The sequence below is a fragment of the Phalaenopsis equestris genome, unplaced genomic scaffold, assembly GCF_001263595.1.
Source record: "Phalaenopsis equestris unplaced genomic scaffold, ASM126359v1 Scaffold000517, whole genome shotgun sequence".
In the NCBI taxonomy this organism is placed as follows: Eukaryota; Viridiplantae; Streptophyta; class Magnoliopsida; order Asparagales; family Orchidaceae; genus Phalaenopsis; species Phalaenopsis equestris.
This window is the reverse complement of record NW_018164957.1, coordinates 1243457-1269877: the sequence shown is the minus strand read 5'-3', so window position 1 is coordinate 1269877 and position 26421 is coordinate 1243457. Positions and strand designations below refer to the sequence as shown.

The window sequence follows — 26421 nt, the reverse complement described above, 5'->3', positions numbered from 1 at the left end:
AGCTGCTCCGTTGACAGACTTACTCAAGAAGACCAAGTCATGGGAATAGAGTAGTGTGTGTAATGAAGCTTTTGAAGACCTCAAAAAGGCAATAGTGAAGAACTCATACTCAGCCTTCCTGATCATACCAAGGTATACGAAGTACATACCGATGCTTCAGACTTTGCTATTGGAGGGGTACTCATGCAAGATGGACACCCAATTGCCTACGAAAGCAGAAAACTTAACGAGACAGAACGTCGCTATACAGTTCAAGAGAAGGAGATGACAACCATCATACATTGCCTCAGAGTATTGAGACACTTCTTGCTCGGCTCCAAATTCCAAGTTATGACGGATAATATTGCCACCAATTACTTCCAGACTCAGAAGAAGCTAAGTCCTAAGCAAGCAAGATGACAGGATTTTCTGGTAGAATTTGACTATGTCTTGGACTATAAGCCAGGGAAGGCTAATGTAGTTGCAGATGCGCTAAGCCGAAAAGCAGAACTTGCAAGCTTGTCGCAAGTCTCCAGCTCCCTCATAGATAAAATAAAAGAAGTTTTGGCCTCCAACACACAAGCCCAAAGTATTATTGCCTTAGTGAATGAAGGAAAAACCCGGAAGTTATGGATGGATGAAGATCTCCTTCATATCAAAGGACGACGCATCTACACACCAAGATGGGGCAACTTAAGAAAGGAGCTAATCAAAGAATGTCATGACTTTTTATGGGCAGGACACCCAGGTATGAAGCGAACTCTTGCACTCCTAAAAACAAATTACTACTGGCCAGGGATGAAGGATGGGATAGAATAATATGTTCGCACCTGTCTTGTATGTCAACAAAACAAAATTGTCCTTCAACAACCAGGGGGGTTGTTAGAACCACTACCTATTCCTCAAAGTTCATGGGAGAGCGTCTCTATGGACTTCATTTCTAGCTTGCCAAAATCAGGCGGATTTGGGAGCATCTTAGTTGTTGTGGATAGATTTAGCAAGTATGCAACATTCATTGTTGCACCCACCGATTGCACTGCCGAAGAAGCTGCACGACTCTTTCTATGCAATGTGGTAAAGTTATGGGGGATACCACAAAGCATTATCAGCGATCGAGATCCTCGCTTCACCGGAAGATTTTGGACCGAGTTATTCAAAATGTTGGGGTCAGACCTAAACTTTTCCACAAGCTTTCATCCGCAGAGTGATGGACAAACTGAGAAGGTCAATGCTCTCTTAGAGCTATATCTGCGGCACTATGTGAGTGCCAATCAACAAAATTGGGCCAAGTTGCTAGATGTGGCTCAGTTTTCTTTCAACCTTCAAATAAATGAATCCACTAACAAGAGTCCCTTCGAAATAATCATGGGACAACAACCTATGACTCTTCTTTCCCTTACAACCAACTACAAAGGGAAAAGTCCGCCCGCCTTCAAGTTTGTCAAATCTTGGAATGAGCAAAGGGAAATAGCTCGAGCTGCATTACACAAAGCCGCGAGGAAGATGAAGAAGTGGGCAGACAAGAAACGGAAGCATATTGAGTTCATAGAGGGAGATCTAGTCCTTGTGAAACTACTACCCCAGCAATTCAAAATATTTCGGAAGGTGCATAAGGTTTTGATTCGAAGATACGAAGGCCCTTTTGAGGTAACGAAGCAAGTGGTAAAGGTCTCTTATAAACTCGACTTGCCACCAAAACTGAAGATACATCTTGTCTTTCATGCAAGCATGTTGAAGCCTTATCAGGAAGACATGGAAAACCCATCAAGGGGGATCTTCAACCGAGCGCCTACAACAGTAATCTCCTCCTTCGACAAAGAAATTCAAGAAATAATGGCCGACAGGGTGATCAGACGGCGAGGGGTACCAAACTACAAGGAGTTTCTCATCATGTGAAAATGATAGTCTGATAGCGAGGCCAGTTGGGAGCATGAAGACACGCTGTGGCAATTCAAAGAGAAGATCAAAGAGTATCAAGAGGAGAAGCGCATTGAGTGCATTGCGAGCTTAAGTGGGGGAGAATGCCACGCCCCACCAATATTATGTCATGATGAAGTATTCTAGAAGATGGAGGCCTAAAGAACAACTTAGAAGAATCTAGAATATGTATGTACATAAGAATAGTGTAGAACTATCTAGAAGCTAGAATATTATATTATAAAGCTTCCCATGGAGAATAGTCCCACATTGGCAAGGTGTAAGACCAAAGTCATGGAGGACCAAAGCCATGGAGGAAGCTATAAATAAGTGTCCATTTCCTCATTCTAAGGCATCCAAGGTTTCAAACTTTCAAGCTTTGTAATCTCTCTTTATTAGTGAAGCTTTATCTTCTCTAACTCTTCTTCCTATTCGACTTTCAAGAGAGTGCTTTTGAGTTGTTAGTTAGGAAGGTTAGGCTGATTTAGTGCCAAGAAAGAGCGCTAAAGCCGCATGGATAACTCGAGGAAAGTTAGTCCGTGACAATTGGTATCAGAGCAACTACTGCCTGTCAGGTGTGTGGACTCTCCATGGTCCAGTGAGACCCTCGGTGGAGCCGATCCGTGACGAGGGCGTCACATGAATGGGTGGAGGAGAATGTCACAGACAAATAGTCCCACATTGACTAGGTGTAGGGCCGAAAAGCAGTATTTAAGTCCTGGGCTGCCCACCACTCACAATAGCTCTTTTGGGAGGTGACAACTGAAGTACTAAGAGCCTGTTTGCCAGACGTGCTTAAAATATAGGTGCTTTAAATTCATTGTATAGTTTTAAGGATTTTATATACCTCTTAATGAGGTCATTTTTTAGGTATTTTAAATTCATCTGTTGATATATTTTGAATATGACACGTTACACAATTTATTAGGTATTGTCAAAATTGCAATGTAACTCGCCCTTCCAAGTCACATTTGGGTTATTGTATGTCATTGCCATAGTCCATGTTGTTGTTGTTGTCAACATTTGTTATCATTTATTCATGCAACCCATTATATTATTGACACAATTGGTATCTTCATGCCACCCATGATGATATTGACTTAACTGACTTCATTTAGGTTTTTGACCTCCATTATCACCACCCCATCAGTCTATCTGTCATTCAAATTATGTCCCTAAAAAATATTTCATAAGCTAATGATTTGTTGTAAAAAGTAGCTTAGTAAAAAATATTTGGTCAAGAAATAAATATAAAAATTTAATTCAATTTACTTACTTCTAATTTTACTTTACAACTAATCAAATATTTATTGTTTTAAATATTTATATTTATAATATATTTAAATTAAAAAAACTTCTAAAAAATGTTCAACCAAACAACTCCTAATGAAGAAATTACCATCTGCCACCCCATATAATTTTGCATATAATATTGCAACAAATCTTACATTGTACTTTTTCAGGCTCCCATCTATTTTGAATTTAACTGTGAAAAATTTAATGGCATCATATTATATTCTTTTTTTTTTTTTGGAAATTCAAAAAACTCTTATGTATGATTTTATTTTAGGGCATACATTTCTTTTCTCATGGAATCTTTCCAATTTTTATTTTCTAAGTGTCTCAAATAGTTTGTGGAAAAAAATGGGGTTGATATTGATGTTGGTTAGAAAGACTATATGACAGAGAACTTATGAAACAAGGCATACAATGAAATAAAATATAAATGAGTTGTAGGCTGCTTAGTGTTACTTTGTATTGATTTCGAGTCCTGGGCTTCCTGGAGATCTTGGTTGAGCTTATTTCTTCTTGGATAGACTTGTGACGGTAAAATTGATGTATGGCCTATATTTGTAGTATATTGGGTGCTGTCAATATAAAAAATATAATCAAACGTATCTTTAAGCTTAGAATTCCCCTCACCAAGATGAGTTTGGATGAATTAGCTATCAATTTTATCAAAAGTGATATCCATTAAAATAGAATATATGCTGAGTTTGTGGAGCCGAAGCACCTACACGAGACCGAGGGCCCGATGCATATGCGTCGGGTTGTGGGCGCTGCTCACAAAGAAGTCGGCAGCTATGTGCTGGCCTATGGCACATATGCACCCATATTGGGCATTGCTCGCTCCAGTGAAGTCGGCGCCTATGCGCTGGTTTATGGTGCATATGCGCCCACTATTGGTTCCATATGCGCCCATCTTAGGCCCTCGCATCAGAGACATTGGTGCATAGACGTCGTCCGGTCGCCTATGTGTCCGGAGCTGTTTGTACTATTTGTTTTTGTTTTAAGGCTGAATTTCAACGGCATAAGTGTGGTTTTTCTGTTCGAGTTCTTCGACAAGTTTCTGGTGTCATACATTAGTGTCAGAGAGGAGTACTTTTGTAATCAAGAAGTGCTTTTCTTCCGTCAGATCAGAATAGGAGCAGTTTGGAGTGAGGTCTTGTAAGTTTTCTTGAGTGTAGAGAGGAAATTGAGTGTGTTATCTATATACTCTGATTTTTATAATGGAAGCTTTCTGGTGGTGTGGTTTTGTGATTTTTTTTTTTTGTTATTGAATTTTTCACGTTAAATTCTTGTCATTTTTTGGTTTGCTTTGTTGTGCTTCTGTTCTTAAGTTTATTTCAGGTTTTTCCTTGAATATATGCGAACCAATTCTGTGGGGTGGTTTATGGGAAGGGAATCCTTGAGAGAGTTTTGTTTTCTCCCAACAAAGTGGCGTTAGAACGGTGTTTGACTCGAGTGGGAGCAAACACTGATGAAGCAAGATTCAAAGTGGAAAAGTTTAATTAGCCGAACTTAACATTCTGGAAGAAACAAGTGAAAGATTTGTTGTATCAGAAAAAAAGTTATGCTTGCCACTGCAAGGAATTACAAAGAAGCCTGAGAATACAAGGTTTGATCAGATTGTCACTTTCCTCATCTGTTGCATTCAAAATCTTAAATGAGAAAATTATATTTGATGTCGTGGCGGCATTGACAAAGATGTATGAAAAACATTCTACTATTTGATCTAATTCTTCTCATTTCTCCATAGGCATAGACTCATACTTGTTATTCCTTGTAGTAGCAAGTATGACTTTATTTGAATATTTCTTACTCAAAGCCACTTCGATATCTATGTTATGTCTCGAGATTCTTGTCGGATGTTGCAGATTTGCTTAAAATGTATCAGTAGTAATAAAAATTATTGAACAACGCAACTAATGATTAATTTTATTCGTTCTATTTTGCATTGTAGCGCACAAGTTAGAGCATTAATTATTTGTAAAACATTTGAACAAATTTTAAGACAATGAAACCTACTATTCTTCTGAATTCACGTGCAAAAAAGCCAATTTTTTATTAAAATTCATTTAGGATAGATTTTAAAATGTTTAATATTATATATATATATATATATATATTATTTTTAATATATCAACATCTTATTTCGAACAAAAAGTATAAGCAAAATAAAACAAAATTATAACATATAAAATGTAAAATAAAATGATCTTACATGGCTCCAAAATTGATGGATTACTTGAAGCCATAGACGGCCATATTTTTAAACTCTTTTGGAAAATTTGTTAGAAATCAGAAATCAAGAAGACCCTTGAAGGCCTCCTTGGCCTGAGGAGCAGACCAAGCGATGATGCTTCAGCTCAAAACCGTGGCTGTAAAGAAGCTTTGACAAAATTAAGCACGGTATTCATGTGTCCTTCTGCTACAAATTGAACACATGATGCATGTGTTTTCTCTGATGAGATAGAACTCATCAATTCTCTCTCTCTCTCTCTCTCTCTCTCATAGACTTGCCTTTTGCATTGCAGTTTTATGCGAAGGTATGTTGATTAAGGACATGGCAAGTAACAGCATATCACTATTTTGCTTAGTTATCCCACAATTTACAGAATATTATAATTAAATATTTAATGAATTTTATGGAGTTTAGATTAAAAAAAAAAGTCAGTTCTGTCTGTTATCATTTTAATGTTGTTATTACAATATTCACATTGAATTGCTTTTGTATTATTTTAAAACTTTAAACCTTCTTTTAAAAACCTTCAGTTTTTAAAAAAGAAGGGGAAAAAAACACAAATGAACAATCTACTAACATTAAATATAATTAATAAAAGATTCAATATTATATATATATAAACATAAATCATATTATTTAAATGAATAACAAGATAAAATAATTTTCAAAACAATAAGAACAACTGAACAAGCCATCATAAGAACAGTACAGTGAAACTGTGGGTACATTAGCAGCTACAGATCTCCTGCCACAAATTCGTATTAATCGGGTAATTTACAGATGGTGTACAACTTCTTACCTATTCTGCATTCTATACCGCTGAATTTGCAAGAAAAAACATGGCTTCTACATGAGCTTCTTCTGATACTGAATTTGTTTAGCTCTTCTGCTGCTGGTTTCAGCTTGTTGGTTACATCACCTAATGCCCATACTAGTGATATATGGGGCCTTGGATTCTGTCATCATTTACAGTTAAAAATCTACTCAGAAATAAATAAATAAAGAAGATTTACATAAATAACATTTATTAATTCCTAAGTATTTATATATCGAACGCCAAAACTTCAACTTTTACATATAAGCAACTTTACTTGTGCATAAAGAGGTGTATTTTAACTTTAGTTTTCATGTGAAATGAAATATTTGGGTGGTATAAATGTAAAAAGTAAAGTGTAGGTGTTATGTATGTAAATAGACAGAAATTAGCTGGTATGTATGTAAATGCCCCAAAAAATAATTAAGTGATTATTGTTGAATATAAATCCAAACCTTGTAAAATTCTGGTAGACCATGCAACCTGTAGATCTCATCAACAATACAAATCTGCCTAGTAATCTGCCAAAAGCACAAACCAAGCTCGGATAAAGAATGTTCTAAAATGTGATGTAAAAACAAAACAAATGCAGTGTAATACAACATTATCATCATCATTAACTTTATACAATCAAGTTGTGATCTTCATTGTGTGCGTGCGTGCGTGTACTTAAATAAATAAATATTACTTTTGTTCTAGCCCTTCTTGAAAGCTTCATACACCCTTCATCAAACATCCTAAAACCATATAAACTATTTTTTAATATCTTATTTGCTATGGATGCTACTCCCATAGACCCTACCATATAGTCATCTCTCAATCTACCCCACCAAAAATATATATTCTCACTCATGCCATGCTAAATTTGGCGTGCCACCAAAACCCAAGGTGTGACAATATGGTTAGCCAACTTGTAAATAGATAAAAACTACATTTAAGTCTGCAAGATATTCTTTTATCATACTCCAAAGGCACTTAGAATTTTAATGATCCAGCCTTAATTCTAGAAATTATATTCTATTTCACTATTCTTTTGTGTATTTAATCAAAGATAGCTTAATCTATTATCACTAAAATAAGCTTTCCCTTTTCAGTTTAAATCACCACAATGGAAGTAAGATGTGTGATTCTTGCTAGTGCTATTTAAACGCAGCAACTAATTTTAGAAGAAATTATCTTGTTGTAATAGTCTGAGGCCTAATTCTTTTAGCTTTCGTAATTCCTTTCATTGTTCTACATAATTTGATATTGAAAAGTTTAGTGCTATTAATTTTGTAAAAAATATCTAGTTCAAAATTTAATTTATGGAAATTAAAATATTTAAATATTTTCAAGTCCTTGTCAAATCCATCGGATTATTTCAGACGTTACATTATCAGTGGGATTTTAATATATTTGTTATATTATTTGATAAAACACTATGTATATAAGTGGGATTTTAATATTGCATATAACTCAATATGCATCCAGTTTATGTCATAAGGTCTATTAGGATGAGTTGATTTAAAATTATCTCAATATATCAACCAAGAATTCCTGCAGATATTATTGACCTTCATAAGGAATCTAGGTTTATCAAATTTGCACAATCATTTGAATATTGTATGCATAAAAAAAACTAGCTATTAATTATGACAATTTTAATCATTATGCTGATGTGAATAGGAGTTATGTGAAATTTAAGCTCAGGATAAAAACATGGAACATCTAACTCAAAAAAAAAAGATTCCATCATAAAAATTAAAGAAACAAATGCAAGAAACGGCAGAATGATTTGAAATTTTGAACACATTAAATCCATGGATACAAATTAATAATTTCAATAAATTATGACAAAAATCCATCTTTTGATAAGTCTTATTAGACCAAGAATGATTTGAAATTTTGAACACATTAAATCCATGAATACAAATTAATAATTTCAATAAATTATGACATAAATCCATCTTTTGATAAGTCTTATTAGACCAACCTTTAAGAGTACACTGTTAATTCTATGAATTATATTCTTTGAAGCACAAACACAAATAAGATGACATGGATACAACACGGCCATGGCAATACAACATAACTGCAAATAAGATAAAATATATTATGGACATAATATTATATTTTATAAATTATTAATATAAAAAGGGATTTAAATAAACACCACACTATTCTTATGTATATATAGATCTAAAATCTAAACTTTAATATTTACTTACATAAAAGTTAAAATTTGAACATCACATTAAAAATATCATGAATATTAATTTCCTAAAGTGAAACACGCCTTTTCATGCATATATTTTGATTGAATTATGTCATTAAAGTGTTATATAAGTAAATATCAAATTCTAGAAGTCATACATGCAAACACAAATGACTTATGTGGTACTTATATAAATCTCCCTAATATAAAATATGTAATTTATAATATTTTCTACTAAGGGCATCTACCAATGAAGTATGCTTATCACATGCATATACAAAAAAAAACAAAGCTTAATAAAAATAAAAGAAATATAAAAAATATTAATAATAAACAAAAGCATTATAACATGCAATAGTCATCAATTAACATAACTCCATTATTAGCCTTCATTAATCATTATCAATTGTTGCATAATTTGTGACTGTCTAGTTATCTCATAATTGTGGCATGTCGAGACAGGTCAAAATTAAGCTGTGTCATGTCGAACCAATCTAGGAACCTAACTTTTATTGAAACGCTCTAACATAAAATTGAGCATTTTGAACGCTCATCAGGTGTCATGTCTAACATGGACACGTAAAGTAATCGAAAGTGCTCGAGCTTCCAAGGTTATTTTTACTTACAATTTCTTGTAAATTTCACATCGATTTCTCGAATACTTTGAATAGCTTATTCTAAAACCATTCAAGTTGATGCAATTTTATCCATAGTTGATGGGTAATTCCAGAGATAACTATTCATTAGAAAAACAAGCCTTATTATGATTTCTATATTACTTTGCTAAAAAATTAAAAAAATATATATGCCCCAATTTGTTTGATGAAAATCAAATGCTAAATTTTGGGGCAAAATTTTTCAAGCCAGACACAAATTGATATGAGAAAATCTTAATTTTCATTTTAGTTGGCTTATTATTTTATCAGTTATTTTATTAATTCAGAAAATGCTAGTGAGATAACCAAAAAGAAGATTTATGTTATTTCCTAGCTTTAGGTTAACTCATATGGTTTAACATGATTTTATTTTTAATTTAATTTAAGCTAAAATTCAATTAAAAAAGTTAATTTCAGGGTTTGTAAATTGCTATAATTTATTCTATTGGTGGTTATTTAGAGTTACATTGGTGTATTTCGGCAATGGACTTTTTAAATTGTATGTGTTGACCTCATTTTGAGGTCTTCTTTTTCCCTTCTCTAGATACCCTAGGATCTAGTCTTAAACTTTCCCTATTTTGACTCTCTTAGAGGACTAGACTGGGACCCACACCCCTTAGAAATTCAAGTCATTTCTTCGCTCTTTTTTCTTCGCTCTTTGCAAATTTCTTCGTCCTTGAAGTTTCACATTGATGGTTTCTAATCCTCGACGTCCAGCAAAAGCCGATAAAGCCGAAATATTGAAGCTTTTGTTGAGTTCCCATAGGGATTTGAAAGACATAGGACTCCACGGCGTACGACGTTTGACTTTCTGCCGAGAGCAATATGTTTGACTTTGGTTGTCGTTTATACGAGGACCGATCATCGATATATTCGTTAAACGACATCTTTTTTCATAGAGAAGATACTCACGTTTATATAATTTCACGCACTACAAGTAATATTTACACCGTGATTTTTAAATAATAAATATTATTAAAACAAAAATTTAAATATCTCTATATAAATGTACACACCCATCCACTTTGTTCTTTCTTTCTAATTCACACATCATACTTTGGATGCTCCATACTTAGATTCACTCAAATTTGGCCATAAAATCCACTTTATAATTTTGTTAATCCATTTCAAATTTGCAAATCTAAGCCAAGTTCAAATATCTTTGACTTCATCAAACTTTGAATGAATTTGGACTTTTCTTGGAACCACATACTTTGATGAACCTACTTGAGCATTGCAACAATTATTTGAATCACTTTGAACACCTTGAAAATCACATGTTGAGTTATTTGAAGCTTCTTTAAGAAGCTTCCTCCTTGGCACCAATAATTGTCCATTTGGGTTACAAGCTAGCCCAAGTTCACTTGTTGGCTTCCAACACAAGCTACCACCCACATCTCCCCCGGCTATAAATAGCCCCTTATTTCTTAAAAAAAAAAAAAAAAAACATCTTTCCAGGCCAACCTCAATTATTTTTTTCTTTCTCTTATTTTTCCCGCTCAATTCTTCTTTCCCCGCGTTTTTTTTTTCTTTCCGTTGGGCTCGATCATTCTACACAAGAATCTTTCAAGGATCAGATACTTCTTCGTCTCATCCGAGCAAACCTCTCCCTCCGTCGTGGTCGCTGCACCACCCCACATCCGCTGCTCACCTATCCCCGTCGTTCGCCATTGCCAACCGATAGATGACGTTCGTTCTACCTACAATTTCATCCACGAGCTCGCCCGATGGCAATTCAGCGTAATCTACTTGATCACTCACCAGAAATTGACGGATCTTTCGCCTGCAAGATGATCGCCACCAGATGGCTGATGAATCGCGAAATGGTGGAAGATGTCCGTCGTGAAGTTCAGATCATGCATCATCTATCCGACCATTGGAACATCGTTGAGTTGAAAGGGGTTTTCAAGCACCATCGACAGACGGTGAACTTACAGGTTTCACTGGAGAGTTGGAATTGCATATCTAGTGCCCGGAATAAAAGGTTCAAATCTCTGAACCCCCTTTCACATCATTTCTTCAAGCAGTCCCCTCAAGCAGCCATGGACATCGTCATGCTTAATAGTTGTTCTCAGCCCGATCGGTGTTTTAAGGGTGCCCTGTTTGAAACTAATTTACGATGAAGCTTATGAGGTGTTCCCTGTGGCAGTTGACCTTATGGGCGAGGTCGTCTGTCTTACCTACATATCCTACGCTATGGGTTTGTCTTGATGTTGGTTACAGGCATCGTGCTTTGGGAGATCATCAATCAATAGCTCAGGAAGTGCAGCAATCCAAATTTTAGAGAGCTTCAGAAAGCGATAGAGTTTGATATCTAGCTGAATCTGAAGAATGTGTGAGGTTTATTCCAACTTTCCCGAAGGATGTATTTGGCACTCAAATACTGGCGCTGGGGCTGGATCACAAGGATTTGGAAGCTGAATTAAAGAAACTAACGCCTCTGAATGGCCTTACTGTTCTCATCTTTCACTTACACTGTGAATGCCCAGCAGGCGGAATAGAAGTTTGGGGGCAAAAGAAAGTCCGACGTCTTAAAAAATGGTTTCAATTAGTTACTCAGTTCCACGTCATGTTAAAACAACCTCGACATATTCTCTGATTGGATGGACCTGCTGTGCTCTTTTGCAACAATGTCAATGCTCTTGTGATCGTAATGAAATTGCTCATCCAGAGTTGCAAAGTATTTCAATTTTGGAGTTCAAGGCTGCTGCTCGTGCTTTGGCCATTCTTGATGAGGATGATAGCTTGAGAAGGGAAAATAGAGGAACGCCGATTGGAAAGCAAGGTATACACACTTTCTATGGATTGGGGTGGTATAGAAGATGACCCTGGATAAGTGTAAACAAATATATAAAGAACTAAGTAAAGTTGTATTTACTGCACTCGTTCCAAAAGATAATTAAGTTGTTAGCTGGAGAGGAGAATAGGTGGATCGTGTTCAGCTTGGCAAAGCCAATCGGACTGCCGACATGCTCTTTGAAATTCTCTGCATCGTTAACAAGAACGAGAGAGTCGAAGAAGTTGTCTCCGAGATTATTGCTGCGGTCTTCGTGGACGATTGGTCTTCACTATCATTATGAGTCCATGTTATTCGAGCACTGACTGCGAGAGCTCCAACCCAGGTAGAATCTCATGATCTTGATGCGATCGAGATCGACCTGGCTCGTAGATACATTCGTTACAAGGACAGCACTCTCATTATGCAACTCTTACATCAACATTGTGCAAAGATGGGAAAGTATTCTTTACTTTCTCCTAGCAATGCTGGAACATCAAGGAAGCAAGATATTGTTCTAATTGATGATCCCCTTATCACAAATGGAAGAGTTGCTCTAGGGAGAATAAAGAAATGTTTAACCACTCAGTCATTCTGCTCAACTTCCAATCGTTATATAGATAATAGAATATCATAAAGTTGAGCTTGGTGAGATTTCTACAAGGCACAATGAAGGGCTTATGTCGTTTCTTGAAAGAACTGGTGTTTACAAGGCTGGTCATAAAGTTGAGCAATGATATGTGCAGCAGACAATGAGGGTATTGAAATCCAAGACTATGAAGATAGCAGCTGTTTTGAAGTCCATTGCAAGTGCTAGGAGGATTTCCCGTAAGCAACTATTCTGATGCATCAGCTTTCATTATTACATATCCGGTCAACAATGAGGTTTGAGGTGCCAAGGTAATTTAGCTTAATTACTCAAATTTTTTTTATCACTTTATTCTTATAAAAAATTAATAAATTTAGTTTGGGCATTTACACACATACTACCCAAGTTCTACGTATTTGCAATTCTAACACAGAAAATTTTCTTTTACATTCATGCCACCCAAATGTTTCTTATCACATAAAAGATATCACCCTTTAAAAAAATATCCCCCTAAAAAAAAAAAAAAAAAGGTGAAATATACAATTTCAACATTGGTAAAGTGGCAGGAATGTAAAAATTGAAAGTTTAAATGTTAGATATATAAATACATAAGAATTGGATAGTATGTATGCAAATATCCCCTAATTTTAATGTAATGGTATTCAAATATAAAATTAAAGCCTTCTATTTTCTCTATTAAAGTGATATACATTATTTCAAGTAGTTCAATCATTTTGATCCTTCATTGATGAATTTGATTGCATAAGAATAAAGCATATTTTTAAGGTTCATATACATAGTGTATTCTTATACAAGTTTTTTTACAATCTTATGTTGAGCAATTCTTTGTTGTACTGTATACATTTACCAGTATTCATGCTTTAGTTACTACCTTTCTAGTTTGTTTGTCCAATCCCCTTGGATAGGCCATTCGAGATATGGTTTTTTTTTATTCTCTCTTCTTTCTCTCCTCTTCTCGGACAACTTCCCAAGACGGAAGGATGAGCTGATCTAGAACCTCGATAGATTTAAATAAGATACCTATAGGACGTCGAAGTTGTTTGTTTGGCACGACGTAAATCCTCACATTATCTTTTAGGACTATCTACAATTTTATATCGTACGACATAAGTCCTAAACTTTATAGGATTTCGAGGTTGTCGTTTAGTACGACATAAATCCTCACATTTTCTCAGACTATTTGCATATGACGTGCAAATACAAGTCCCAAACATCTAAATAATTTGCAGGATCGAAACATCAAATAATTTCTCTTTCAAAGACGTAAAGCCAAACCGTAGATTAGTTTGAGATGTCACTGAATATTATTCAGCATCTTCGATATTTCCTACTTTTCACTTCTTTGGATTCTGGAAATAACTGTTTCTATTTGAACATATCCCATTTGACTTTTCCTATGAACAATCGTGGAAACTTGAACGTTGAATTCTTGAAGACGAAACCTCTGATCATTATCGAGAGTTTTCTTAGGTAACTTCGGTTGTCTAAGATGTAATTAAGTATAGGGGCTTGCTCCTATAGGAAATTTAAGAACCCAGATTAATCTAAACCCTATCTAATCTGTGTATTAGATAGGGGAATTTGTCGGCTATAAATTTCGCAGACCAAAATAGAATCATAAACTTTTAAGTTTAGATAGTTAAGCCTACAAATAAGTGATACGTCCATCCTTCAAGATGATATATTATTTATGATATCGTGCTCGGCTGTTTAAACTATTAGATATATGAGGTCTAATCGGTCTCATCATTTTTCAAAAATAAAGGATACTATTTTCACAAAATTAAAATTACATTATATATATATTAAATTCTAAATTTAAATTTTAAAATCTTATTTTCGAAAGAAAAATAGCCGACAGTATGGTTTGATAAAGATGATTGGTCCTTGGAAAGTATTTCTAAAAATAAATAAATAAATGTGTGTATGTGCGTGGGCGCGCACGTATGAGTGTATGTGTGTGGGTGTGTGTGGGTGTGGGTGTGAGGACAACGTTTTTGACAATCTATTTCATGCTGAATTTCAGCATTCTATCGGTGGCTTGCAGTTGTGATTCCTGTAGCTAGATTATCGGTTAGTAAGTGCAGTTCTGGGAGTCACACTAGCACAAGTCTTTCATATAGGTAGTAGGAACTTTATAGGTTGTGCATGCCCATGGTGGCCTTTATCTGTGGTGATGGATGGCAATTTGGAGAACTAAAATTTAAAACTGAGGGAATTATTATCTTTTAAGATTTGATTAAAACTTTCATTAATTAGATCTTTTAATAGTTGTTCTAATGCATGTAATTTTTAGGGAATGGGGGATCTTTTAATAGTTGTTCTAATGCATGTAATTTTTAAATTGAAAGATTCTCTTCAATTTGACCATTGTGAGTGCAAATTAGATATAAGATTCTCAAGTGTAATATAATAGCTACAATCTAATTTCAAGAAAAATAATTTCCTTGTGCTAGCATGAGGTTTGATTTTTTTATTTTTTTATTTTTATTTTTTTTTTACTTTGATAATTTTACAGTTTAGTAGAACAGGGGCGAGTCTAGGAGGACAGTTCGATGAAACCCGTATCAGGCTATCTCTACCATTTGTTTAACTTGATAAGTTATTAGGAAACTAAATTCAAATGTTCACTAGTTTTACATGATTTCATACCAGCTTGGTTCTAACTATAATATTGCCATTTACATTTAAAAAAGGAAGCATTTGAATTAATTGGAGATTTTTTATTTGTGAATAATCGATTTTATTTGCAGGCATTCATAATATGCATCCTATCAATTGCATTAGAAAACCTTAATCATGAGCCATCCTACAACATTGTTTGATGAATAAAATTTCCTGATTTATATTTTTCTCTTTTAAGTTCCAACTTGGAGGTTGAGATCTTCAAACAACGACAAAATGCGAGTGCATAATTCCAGAGGAATTTATCTGCTTGAATTTAAGCAGGGCCTGAATTTTGTTTTACTTGGTGATTCCTTTCCTACTCTTTTTGCTAGCTATTTCCTTATTTTGTTCAAACTTATCACAAATTGGCTTTCAATTGCAGCGTAAAATTTCAATCAACAAGCTTATTTTTTTGGTTTTAATTTCCTATTGATTCATTGATTTAATCAATCATTAAGTTATCATTTGCATTTTTTTTTTGTATTTCTTAATTGCAACAAAAAACATTTTTAGAATTGAAAATTTCTAAAATTAGATTATGTGGTTTTATACATTGTAACATTTAATTGTATTTGAAATCCCAGACCCTAACATGTCTTGCATTAGTAAGCCTTAGTATCTTTCATAACTCCATAAAATCACATTTTTTGCCCTTAATAATAGCATTTATTGGATCAATTGTTACTAAAAAGTGGATGTGGCCTTCTAATGCTGATAAAACATAAACTTGGTTTAACTAAATCAGTATAAACTAAACAACTAGAGGTGTTTATTAACAAGAGATAGCCTTGCAAGATGGCTAATCGACAAAAAATTTAAAAAAAAAAATAACAAACAATTTTCAGGTTTAAAGAAAAAAAAGAGGAAAAAAGAGGTATCTAGTAAACCTTCATGGGACTCAATAAATCATCAAGACCAACTCACCTACCAGAGTAAGCAATAAACTTCCATAGTTCTCAAGAATAACAAATGGAGAAAAATGTCAAAATGATTCTAGGACTATTTGTATGGGACCATTTTAGTCACAAACCATCAAATGTGCCAACTTTAGCTTCTTTACTCCAAATATGTGATCCAAAATAATCACCCAACATGATTATTTTGGATCAAATTTGAGAAATCAATAGATTATTTTGGATCAGAGTTGAGAAGTAGTCGAATAAAAAATTGGAGGCGCTTGATAGTTTGAGACAATGGTCCCCCATAAATACCTCAAGGACCATTTTGAGATCTTTTTCACTACTGAGTTTATTATCAACATCCAAAGCAGATGATTCTAATAAAATGGCATAAGCAACCAAGCTTTATTAGTAACATCATAAAATAATAATAAAGATAGAGTTCTTTGTTAAAAAGTATGGTAACATGAAGCTGGAATATGTACCTCCAATAAACCTCCCCCAGTAACTTCCAACGAAAGAAACGATCGTGTAAGTTCATCATTGACAAAAACTTCCCATTTATTGAATTCCATCCAATATCTGCTATCCATGATTTAAAGGGAAAACAAGAATAGTACTTCAAAAAACGAAAGGAAAAATCCAAGGAAAACAAAAAGAATCCATTCGTAATAATTCTGAAAAAAAACTTTAAAAACTTGCTCATTTTATCATGTAGGACTATTCAACAAAAAGTGCAACACCCTTACCCTCTCTGAAACTGCAGCCTTTGACGAAGCATGGCCAAAATTGAGTCAATTTGATGAACTTTAATAGGAACAGGTCTCCCCAGACTAATATGGAATTCCCTGCCTAAAATTATTTGTTCAAACTTTTCATCATCTTTGCACAACTCATTCAGCGCAATATCGACATCAATAACATAAAGGTCCGGTACAAGAGATGAAATTATCTTCATATATGAAGCCAGCTGCTTCCTTGCCATACATGGTATCCGAACTGCACAAAGAACAGTAAATTTTGCTCTTCAATCAGAACATTTTGCAAAATTGATTATGTATTAGCGAAGAATCAAGGGTACAAGATGAAAAAAATTATATTTAAAAACTTGAAGACAAAGGAAGTTTAGAGGCTATGGCATATAGGCCTCTAAAATATTTCTAAAATATTGTGCTTTTAAAAGCATTTCTAGCTTTCCTCAGAGAAAAAAAAATTATATAACATTAGACAGCCAAGCTGACATTAAATTTCCCCATGAGCAACTTAAATTATATGGGGTGAAATTTTTTGGTCCAAAGAGCCTAAGAGTATTATTTGATCAAGTTACGGAATGTATTGAATGTACACAGAGACACATCACAATAAAATTTACGAAGACTTACATGCATACCTCTTATTTCTTCTGTATTAACATGTCTAACACCTAAACTTCAATTTTTACATATATGCGACCATATCTAAACATGAAATGTGTATTTCACAATTTAAAAGTTACAAAAGTGGTATGTTTGATGTTATATGAAGGATTTGGGTGCTATAAATGGAAGAAATAGAAGTTACGTGTTGGATATGTAAATATATACAAATTAGGTGGTATCCATATAACTGCCCCATAAATTTATATTGAGATTGCTATAAGCCTTGCCTAGGTGTTGTAAGGGAAAAATTTAGCATAAATCCAGTTTTTGAATTTAAGGGCATGAACTTTAGAGAGAAAGTGAGCGTCTAAATAGCAAGTATAGCAGACTCTTTAACAGCGAGGAGCCTTGAAACTGACTGAAAGCCTCGGAGTATTAGCGAACAAAGTAAAAAAAAAAATAAAGTATAGCAGACTCTTTAACAGCGAGGAGCCTTGAACTGACTGAAAGCCTCGGAGTATTAGCGAACAAGTAAAAAAAAAATGGTATTAGGTGATGAGTTAAAAAATGCTGTTAACTTACTCTTTCATTTAATACAATTGATAAGTGTCAGAAATGCTCCATGTTCCAATGAAGTTGAAAGTTCGAAATGATCACTCAAGTGAGCCTCGTCGAATTCTATAAGAATGGCATCTCTACTCTTGTGCAATTAAAAAAAAAAAAACCTAAGATCCCACAGAAAGATGCGTACAAATATCTGAAAGCCTAGGATTGTCTGGATCGAATCCTTTACCGCAGATAGGAAGAGTTGGCATAATCTATGATCCAGCAGTTGTCTATAAAAATTAAAAGAAAGGGAGAATTAAATACATACCACTAAATTCCTATGTATTTACATATCTAACACCAACTCTTCAACTTTTACATATATAACACCTTAGCGATGCATGAAAATCTGCATTTTACTTTTTTTTATAAGTCAAATTAGTGATATTTTTTAAGTGATATAAAAGATTTGGGTGGCATGAATGTAAAAAATAAAATTTTGGTGTTAGATATGTAAATATATAGGAATTGAGTGGTATTTATGTAAATGCCCTAAAAAAAAAAAAAAAAACATGGCCACTTAATAGGAGGAAAAGGGATTATTTGCCCACAAGTCAAATAGCTTCGATCATGTAATTTAAATCAAGACCCCACATCATTAGTATCAGTCTCTAGTTGTCACATGGACTTTAAAGACCAAGATTTATGAATGGAAGTGTGAAGTTCTTGCTCAAAATAGATGTGCCATTAAGGACAAAAATATCTTCGAGTCAGGTGATCATGAGTCAAAACATAATTTGAACCACTTAAACTAAAAAATTCTCATAAGCATAAATGATATATAGGAAAAAAAACAACGAGAATAAGGTGATAGAGACTTTTACTATGCTATCCAAACCTAAAATTCTATATTTTAAGTCCATTAACAAATTCTTAGACAAATTTCTCCTTTTGTTTATTGTTTTAGAACCCTAAAAAACATGATGTCGATCCTGCATGCACTCCTCCTGTGTTTTTGCTGCGGATCAAACTTCTTTATCCTTATAAGTGCTAGAAATAGCACTCTACAATCACAGAAAAAATAAAATAGAGATAACGAGAGAGTAATAACATGGAAAAAAGAGGGGGAATTTTATATGAGCGAGAAAGCTTGTTATCTATCGCTTCATTAAGGAATATAAAAAGAAGTAAAGTATGAAAGCTAGGAAGCTAAATCCTTACAAATAACTGTCAAACTTATTAGATGATAAAACCTAACTTCTCGAATAAAGGACAAGAATTCCTAAAATAAAGAAAATCAATTTTAGAAGGAGATTGATTCAAAATTTTTTTAAAAGTAGGAAAGAATAAAAACAGCACATAGTAGTTGAAATCCCTAATGAATCCAATCAGGGGCATCCTATCTATTCAAAAAGATGGATTTGGTTATCTTGATCCTCCTAGATTATGGTTTCCCATATTGGTTCATCCGCTTCTAAAAATAATTCTAAATGTACTTCGTCTTCCTTAAAATTCAACTTGGGTTGTTTTAGAGTTTGCTTTGCAATTTTATAGAAATTCTTCTATCTTCCATGCATGATAGTGTTCATGTTCACAATGCAGTCCTCCGACAACAAACCTTCAAAATCAATGTTGAGTTCCTTAATTATAGGAATTAATATCTTATGCTTCCCCTCCTCATCCAGTAATGAAGACTCAAACAACTTTAGCTTCTCCGCATTGATGAAGGAATAAATATTCATGTAAGGAGGCAAATATAGTTAAAAAGTATTATTCACCAATCTTCTTCAATGTCTGAAATGGTTGTAATGAATTGACTTGGAATTTCAATCTTTTCCTTTCAATCCTTATCCAAGTGCAACAAAACCAAATCTCCCCCTTGGAATGTGTAATTAATCCTAATTTGTCTTGGAGAGCTTTGTATCTATCTTGCTATTCCAAAACAAAATCTTCCTGTAATGCGTAGGGAGTTTTACGTTATCATGGAGATCTCTATATCTATCAAGCAATTTTTTTAAATTCTAGTCAATTTCATTTGGGATACTTTCCAAGAATCATTAAGCTTGAATGAACTCTAATTCTTCATTGTCCTCACCCTCATTTTAATATTAAATGAACAAATGAGCCATGTGGCAAATAGCTCAAGCACACTTCAAAAAGGGATTTTAATTTTGATGCACAATGTGATTAAACACAAAATATGGATAAGAAAACTTTCATCTCATGTCTTTGGATGTCCTGAACTGTATAACTCCTCAACACTCACACCGTCATCTAATTCACCACCTTTGTTCGTCCATCAATAAGCAAATGAAAGAACATGCTTTGCTAAAATAATTAAGGAAGGCAATCCATAATCCTTTGGAACATGTTGAAAGAATAATTACCTTACCTCATCACATGTTACAACCATCTTGTTGAAATGGTCAATGAAGATAAATAAAAAGTTGAATGCTACCAATCTATGATAATTCAAAGAAATCAATAAAGATGGGTAATCATGGTCAGAGAGGCACAAGCAAAACAATGTAGAAGCCCACTTTTCAATTCAATGCTCAATAACGTAAGCATCCCTCCACAAATCATTACAAATCCAAGTGCGTCAATAGGCACATCTTTTAATGTTTTAGGATTTGTTTTCCTACATTGTAAAGTCCCACTACTCTCAATGTATGTGCCTCATATATCTAAATTAGTTCATCAAAATCTCATGCTATACATAGTTATTCCATAAGGTACAAAAATCCTTCTACATAGCTTGTTACGCCTAAACATAAACTATTTTTGTTGCACCAACTCCAATAAAGCTAGCTCGGTCCCAAGTAGTTTTCAACTCCGTTGAGAACTATTGCTTGGTTCTAACGAGGATTGGTTTTAGCCCACTTGTTTCTATGTAGGACATTCAAAAGGAGTCCAAGAGTGCTATACTCCTAGTGGCGCATTGCTAGGATTTGCATCATCACAAATAAATTGTGGTGGCACTTATAATCAACTGAAATAACATATCAACCATTTTATTCTATGGGTTTTTATGAAAATTGATCATCAAATTATATTGTTGTAAATATGTCAACTACTTAATGTGTAAAGTAAGTTGCAACTTGGAGCGTGTACGAAAGTTCAATAGTGGTTGATGATGTCTACGCAAAAATAATCTATATTTGAACCAATCATGTTTTTGATGCTTCAATGGCTCTTGCAAGACAAATAAGTTTTATATCATAGGTAGGATAGTTCATGTGTGTTACAAGTAGTAGTGTGAACGATAGCCTGGTTTGACCATCTTGAAGGAGGACGCATCCATAACAAATGCAAAAGCACATGTCTCATTTAAAATGACATTGCAGATCGGTAAAGTTAGGCATTGATGCTTCGATGATCTCCCTTTTCAACAATCGAATGATATTTTATTCATTTTCACCTCATTAAAACAGGTGCCCAACACTTGTGAGATCATGTAGAGGCATTTACATACAAACCATACAATTCATATTTATTTACGTATCTAACACCTGAAGTTTGAATTTTACATTTCTAACACTCAAACCATTCATATCACATTAAAAAAATACCATTATTACTAAGTTTTAAAAAATGAAATACTTCTTTTCAGGCATATGTAGAGTGGTATAAATGTAAAAATTAAAGTTTAGGTGTTATATATGTAAATACATAGAAATTGTGTGGTATATATAAGTAGATCTTGCAAAAATTTATCACTACTAGAAGGCCCCATCAAGTATTGTTCCTCTAAAAAATGTCCATATCCTTGACTAAATTTAGAAGATTAATATCATATTTGATGAAGCTCAATTGATAGAAATTATGTCGGTCAATCTCAATTTTTTTTTAGATATAGCAAAAATTGAGGGCCTCATGCAAAAGTCTCAGGACCTTCTGTAGATGTTGCAAATGTTTGTACCGATCATTGCTATAAAACATAATACCATTAACATTAATGATCAAAACATTGATTAGTGTAGGACAATAGAACTTCATTAAACAATAGCGTGAATGCCAGCTGTCTCCAAGTATCATCCCAGACAAATCTAATAGTAGTTTGACTCCATATCCCATTTCGAAAGGTAAACGATCACCTGAAGTAATCATTTAGCAAGATATTCATGGAAATTGCCTGTTTCTTCAACTCGATCATGTAATCTTGCACCGACCATTCAATTACCTGTCTTAATTTCCACTGAGTCCACTTATGTCACCCATGGCTAATGGAATAAAATTGAGACTTAGGCCATCAAACTAGTGCTAAGTTAACAAGATCAATCTAGTCTTTTCAAATTGTTCTGCATAATGGTATGCATTCCGTTTTTTATTCAATAATCAAAGTGCAAAGTGAAGCAGCACTTTTTACAAGGGAAAGTGTTAATGACATATATAGCATACATGCATATCCGAAATGAAAGCCATATTAGGTAAGAATTTCAATAAATATACTTATACATTCAATAATAGTAATTTGTAAGCTATCTGAAAGCAAACATAAACAAATATCAATAATGAAATGATAAAAGAATAGTTAAAAATCAAGAATACTAGTAAGATTGAGTGAACAACCAGAGACTCAGAAGCAACGATAGCATGAAGTGAGAATGTGTTAAGATGAGGCACGATCTTGGGAAGAACTCTGTGAGCAGTAACTACTAATGTTGTCAACAAGAAATAATAAGATATTATAAGAAAGCTGGAGTGCTAGAGAACATGAAGAAAAAAACATCAAGAATTAGCTAGCTACAATGGGAGGAAACATAAAAACAATGAAAAATCACTCAATGATTATTGGAAACGGTGAGGAGAAGCAAACATTAATGCTGAAACGAATTAGAAATTATTTTGAGCTAGAGCCAAGCACGTAATGCGGCATAGCGAAAAGCGCACTTTACTGTGAGATTGCACTTCACAAATTAGCACTGCACTGAACAAATGCCTTCACTTCACTCTTAACACACATTTTAAAACATGCTTTTAATAACAATCAATAAAATTATAATTCTTGACCTATATATTCCACCAGATTAATGTGAGATATGAGAGTTTCAACCAAAAGAAAATATTTTTTACTCCTTAAGGTGTTTATACATATGAAATTAAGTTTCCATATGATTGGTCCCGTAATTAAGCTCGTTGGTGTCAACTACTCTATTGTATGTCAACACTCCAACTTCATGAAAACTTTGAGCAAAATTGGGGTTGAAGAGGGCAATCTAAATCAAACAAACATGTTTTTAAAAAAAAAATTGATCCCAAACAAGCCCATACCACACTATTTAAATCGGGGTACACCATAAATCAAAAATATTGGAGCTTTATACGGTCTAGCATCATCCACAACCTTAACAGATATATCATCCATTCCATCTAAACAGGAGAGCAACAACAATTTTACAATATGATTGCATGAGGTCAATCTAATACGATAAACCATTGCATCATTAAATTGATGTAAACATTCATAACTCTCCCTCATTGATTGTTCTCTCTCATGATCTAAAGTGAAAATTAATAATATACAATTGCACCCAACGAAAGCCTTAGATTATATTCCTCCATGTGAGGAAATTTCTGAGTAATGCTTTATTCCATTAACTTGATTATTAAAACATCGATTATGGCATTATTCTTGCGCCAAGTGAGCTTTTTAGAATCCAATAGATACCCAAATCCAATTCAACCTAGCTTTCTCATGAATATCCCACAATATTCAAACAACTGACAAATAATATGTGATTTTAATGTCCCTATTTAATCTCATCTTTAAAATGTTCTTACCTTTGCTTATCTCACAACACAAACTTCTCTATTAAACCTCTAAAATCTCTCCTACTTGCTCATTCAGGTCTCCATAGTGAATATTAGCATCTACTCCAGACCAATTATCCCCAATATGAACATCACCATCATCATCATTTTGTTAGTAAAATAATGAAGGTTGTCATTGTCATCTTTGGTAAACGACATTATTGTTATCACCAATCGCCTTCTTTCAGCTACCAACAAGCATGATGTCACCATTTGTTGGCCTCTTCTTCAAATTTATTGCACTTAAATATGTTGGTTGTATTAATTGTTACCATCTTATTAATATTTTTATTCTCAAAGGCATCATGTTCATTGTCTTCTCCATAACCAACACCTCCACAATTACGAACTTGCTTCGCAACCACGTCTCCTATTCCACGCCTCATTTCTTCATCTCAGAATTTATATATTTAATTCAAGACGGAACATACCAAATTTAAAACTAGAATGAACAAAGGCTCCTAAAATTTTTTATATTAGGGTTAGTCAATTGGCTTTTTGAATATGTTCCATAAACCTCAAATGAAGAGTATTTAGCTCAATACCTGAATTAGCATAGCGCTAAATGAAACTACCTTGATTTTCAATTCTAGAAGGGCACTTCAATTTGGCAATTACAATCACGTCACGTTGGAGCAAGAGATATGAAAGGAATGGCATTAATTAATTTTTTCGGTAATGATAATTTTAATCAATGCATTGCTTAAGATTTTTTATTTCTATTTTATATATATATATATATATATGTAGTTCCTAGCAAATCATGTGATAGAATGGTAGCAAGAGTTACCGAAATAAAATGAGGAGCGTGTAAAAGCTAAGGACTAATGCACCCTCAATGAAAAAAATGTATGCATAGGATGCCATGTCAACATTGGATTCACGAACGTGGAGATAGAGAAATATTGTGTCATGCACAATGATAATTACATTGCGAGAAATAGTCAACCTCAAATTTTACACAAGTTGGATTTTGATTGAGCTCAAGCCATTAGTGATGTAGATGAGACGCATGAGACTATGTGTGACTATTCTATTTGCAAATATATATAGAAAATATAACAAGGATAATATATAAACTTATAGAGGAAGCGAAAAAGGTTGCATTTTGTGGTAAAGTTGAGATTAGGTGCATGCAACAATAGCCTTGTGCCAAAAACTATTAAAGTACTAACACCAAGCCACTACCTAAAGATCCTCTTGGCAACACAAAATCTGCATGTCGAAGGCACTCATGACTACCGGATCTTAACAAACTACAATAAGTGGGTTTTACGATTGATGACAACAGCATCAAAAGATCAAAAGATAAAAGGGGGCATGGAATATAAATCCACCCGTTTTCTCATGGAAATTTGAGCCTAATTTAATTATTCTGTGAATAAATTCATAATAAATGCTCTAAGATATATAGTAACTTCAATTAGTTACATTAGCCTTGATTAACCCACTAAGTGATTTTCAATAGTTTTTTATTGAACCATTATGACCTTCATTAAAGCAATTTGAGATTTATGTGCTTATTAGTTCTTGTAAATTAATCAAGCCATATCCAACATCATTTTAGCACCCCAAAACCCTCATATATTTCCATAATGTGACTTATATATTTATTTCATTCACAAGAGTCAACTTGAACCCTTTCTTATATCAAGCAATTATTTTCGAACTTTTCAAACAAAAGCCAAACAATTATAAACATCTGCCAGTAAAAGTAACATGAGAAAGGCAACTGAATATGATTGAAAAATCTAATAAGTATGCAACAAACATATATAAGAATAATTATTTCACATAAGAATGCAATGGATAACCCATTGACCTAAGTAGGTCTCACATATATCAAGTAAATTGAATGGAGTACACAAAAAATGTAACGGTCATTTACACACATACCACACAATTCTTATTTACATATCTGGCACATAAACTTTCATATTTATATACATAACACTCTAATCTTTAATATCACATCAAAAGTACCACTACTACTAACTTTTTAAAACTGCAGCACACCAATTCATGCATAGTTTCACAATACCATAGCTTTATAAATGAAAATATCAAACTTCAGGTGTTAGATATGTAAAAGCAAAGGAATTGTGCAGTATGTATGTAAATTTCTCAAAAAAAGTAAATAAGCGGGAAAACCTGGGATGAAAATATGTAGTGCATAGTTTCCTTGAACATGTGGGAAGCTCCTAACACGGTTTCCTTGGCAAGACGTAAAATCTGTACAGCATTACGCAGCCTTGATTACTCTTCAGCATTCTTGAAAAACAAAAAACAACGGAAATTTGAAATTGAGGCAGGATAAACAAAACTTGCCTGAAAAGCAAACAATTATAGAATGAAAATAGGATTGAAGTGCAGTTTACAGCATTTATCTTATCCAGTTAAATCTAGCTTTTTTATCAGCTTATAGCTTATGAATATCCCCCTTTTCTTAAATAGTTTATATGTCACTCAAAGGATTAAGATATTGCGAAATAACCCACAGAAACTGAACTGACTCTGCTTTGTCAATAAAGACTAAAATTATTCAGCAAATCTTTAGCAAACATAAAAGAAATTACAAATTTACTTAAGATTCTCAAACACAAAAAAAAAGAAAGATACAAAAAACGAAGACGCTTTAAGTAAAATCAGAAAACCCAAATCTTTA

General features: G+C 33.7%; 1 protein-coding gene across 1 annotated transcript; it reads right to left on the bottom strand.

Annotated features, from left to right (window-relative positions):
• Positions 1 to 6109: 6109 nt before the first annotated feature.
• LOC110028601 (U6 snRNA phosphodiesterase) lies at positions 6110 to 25988 on the bottom strand (the record flags this gene model as incomplete). Its single annotated transcript, XM_020730515.1, is given in 5 exon segments — positions 6110 to 6378; positions 6692 to 6757; positions 16524 to 16620; positions 16788 to 17037; positions 25908 to 25988. Coding segments are annotated over 5 exon segments (689 nt in total), but the record flags the coding sequence as incomplete, so codon positions are not given.
• Positions 25989 to 26421: the final 433 nt, after the last annotated feature.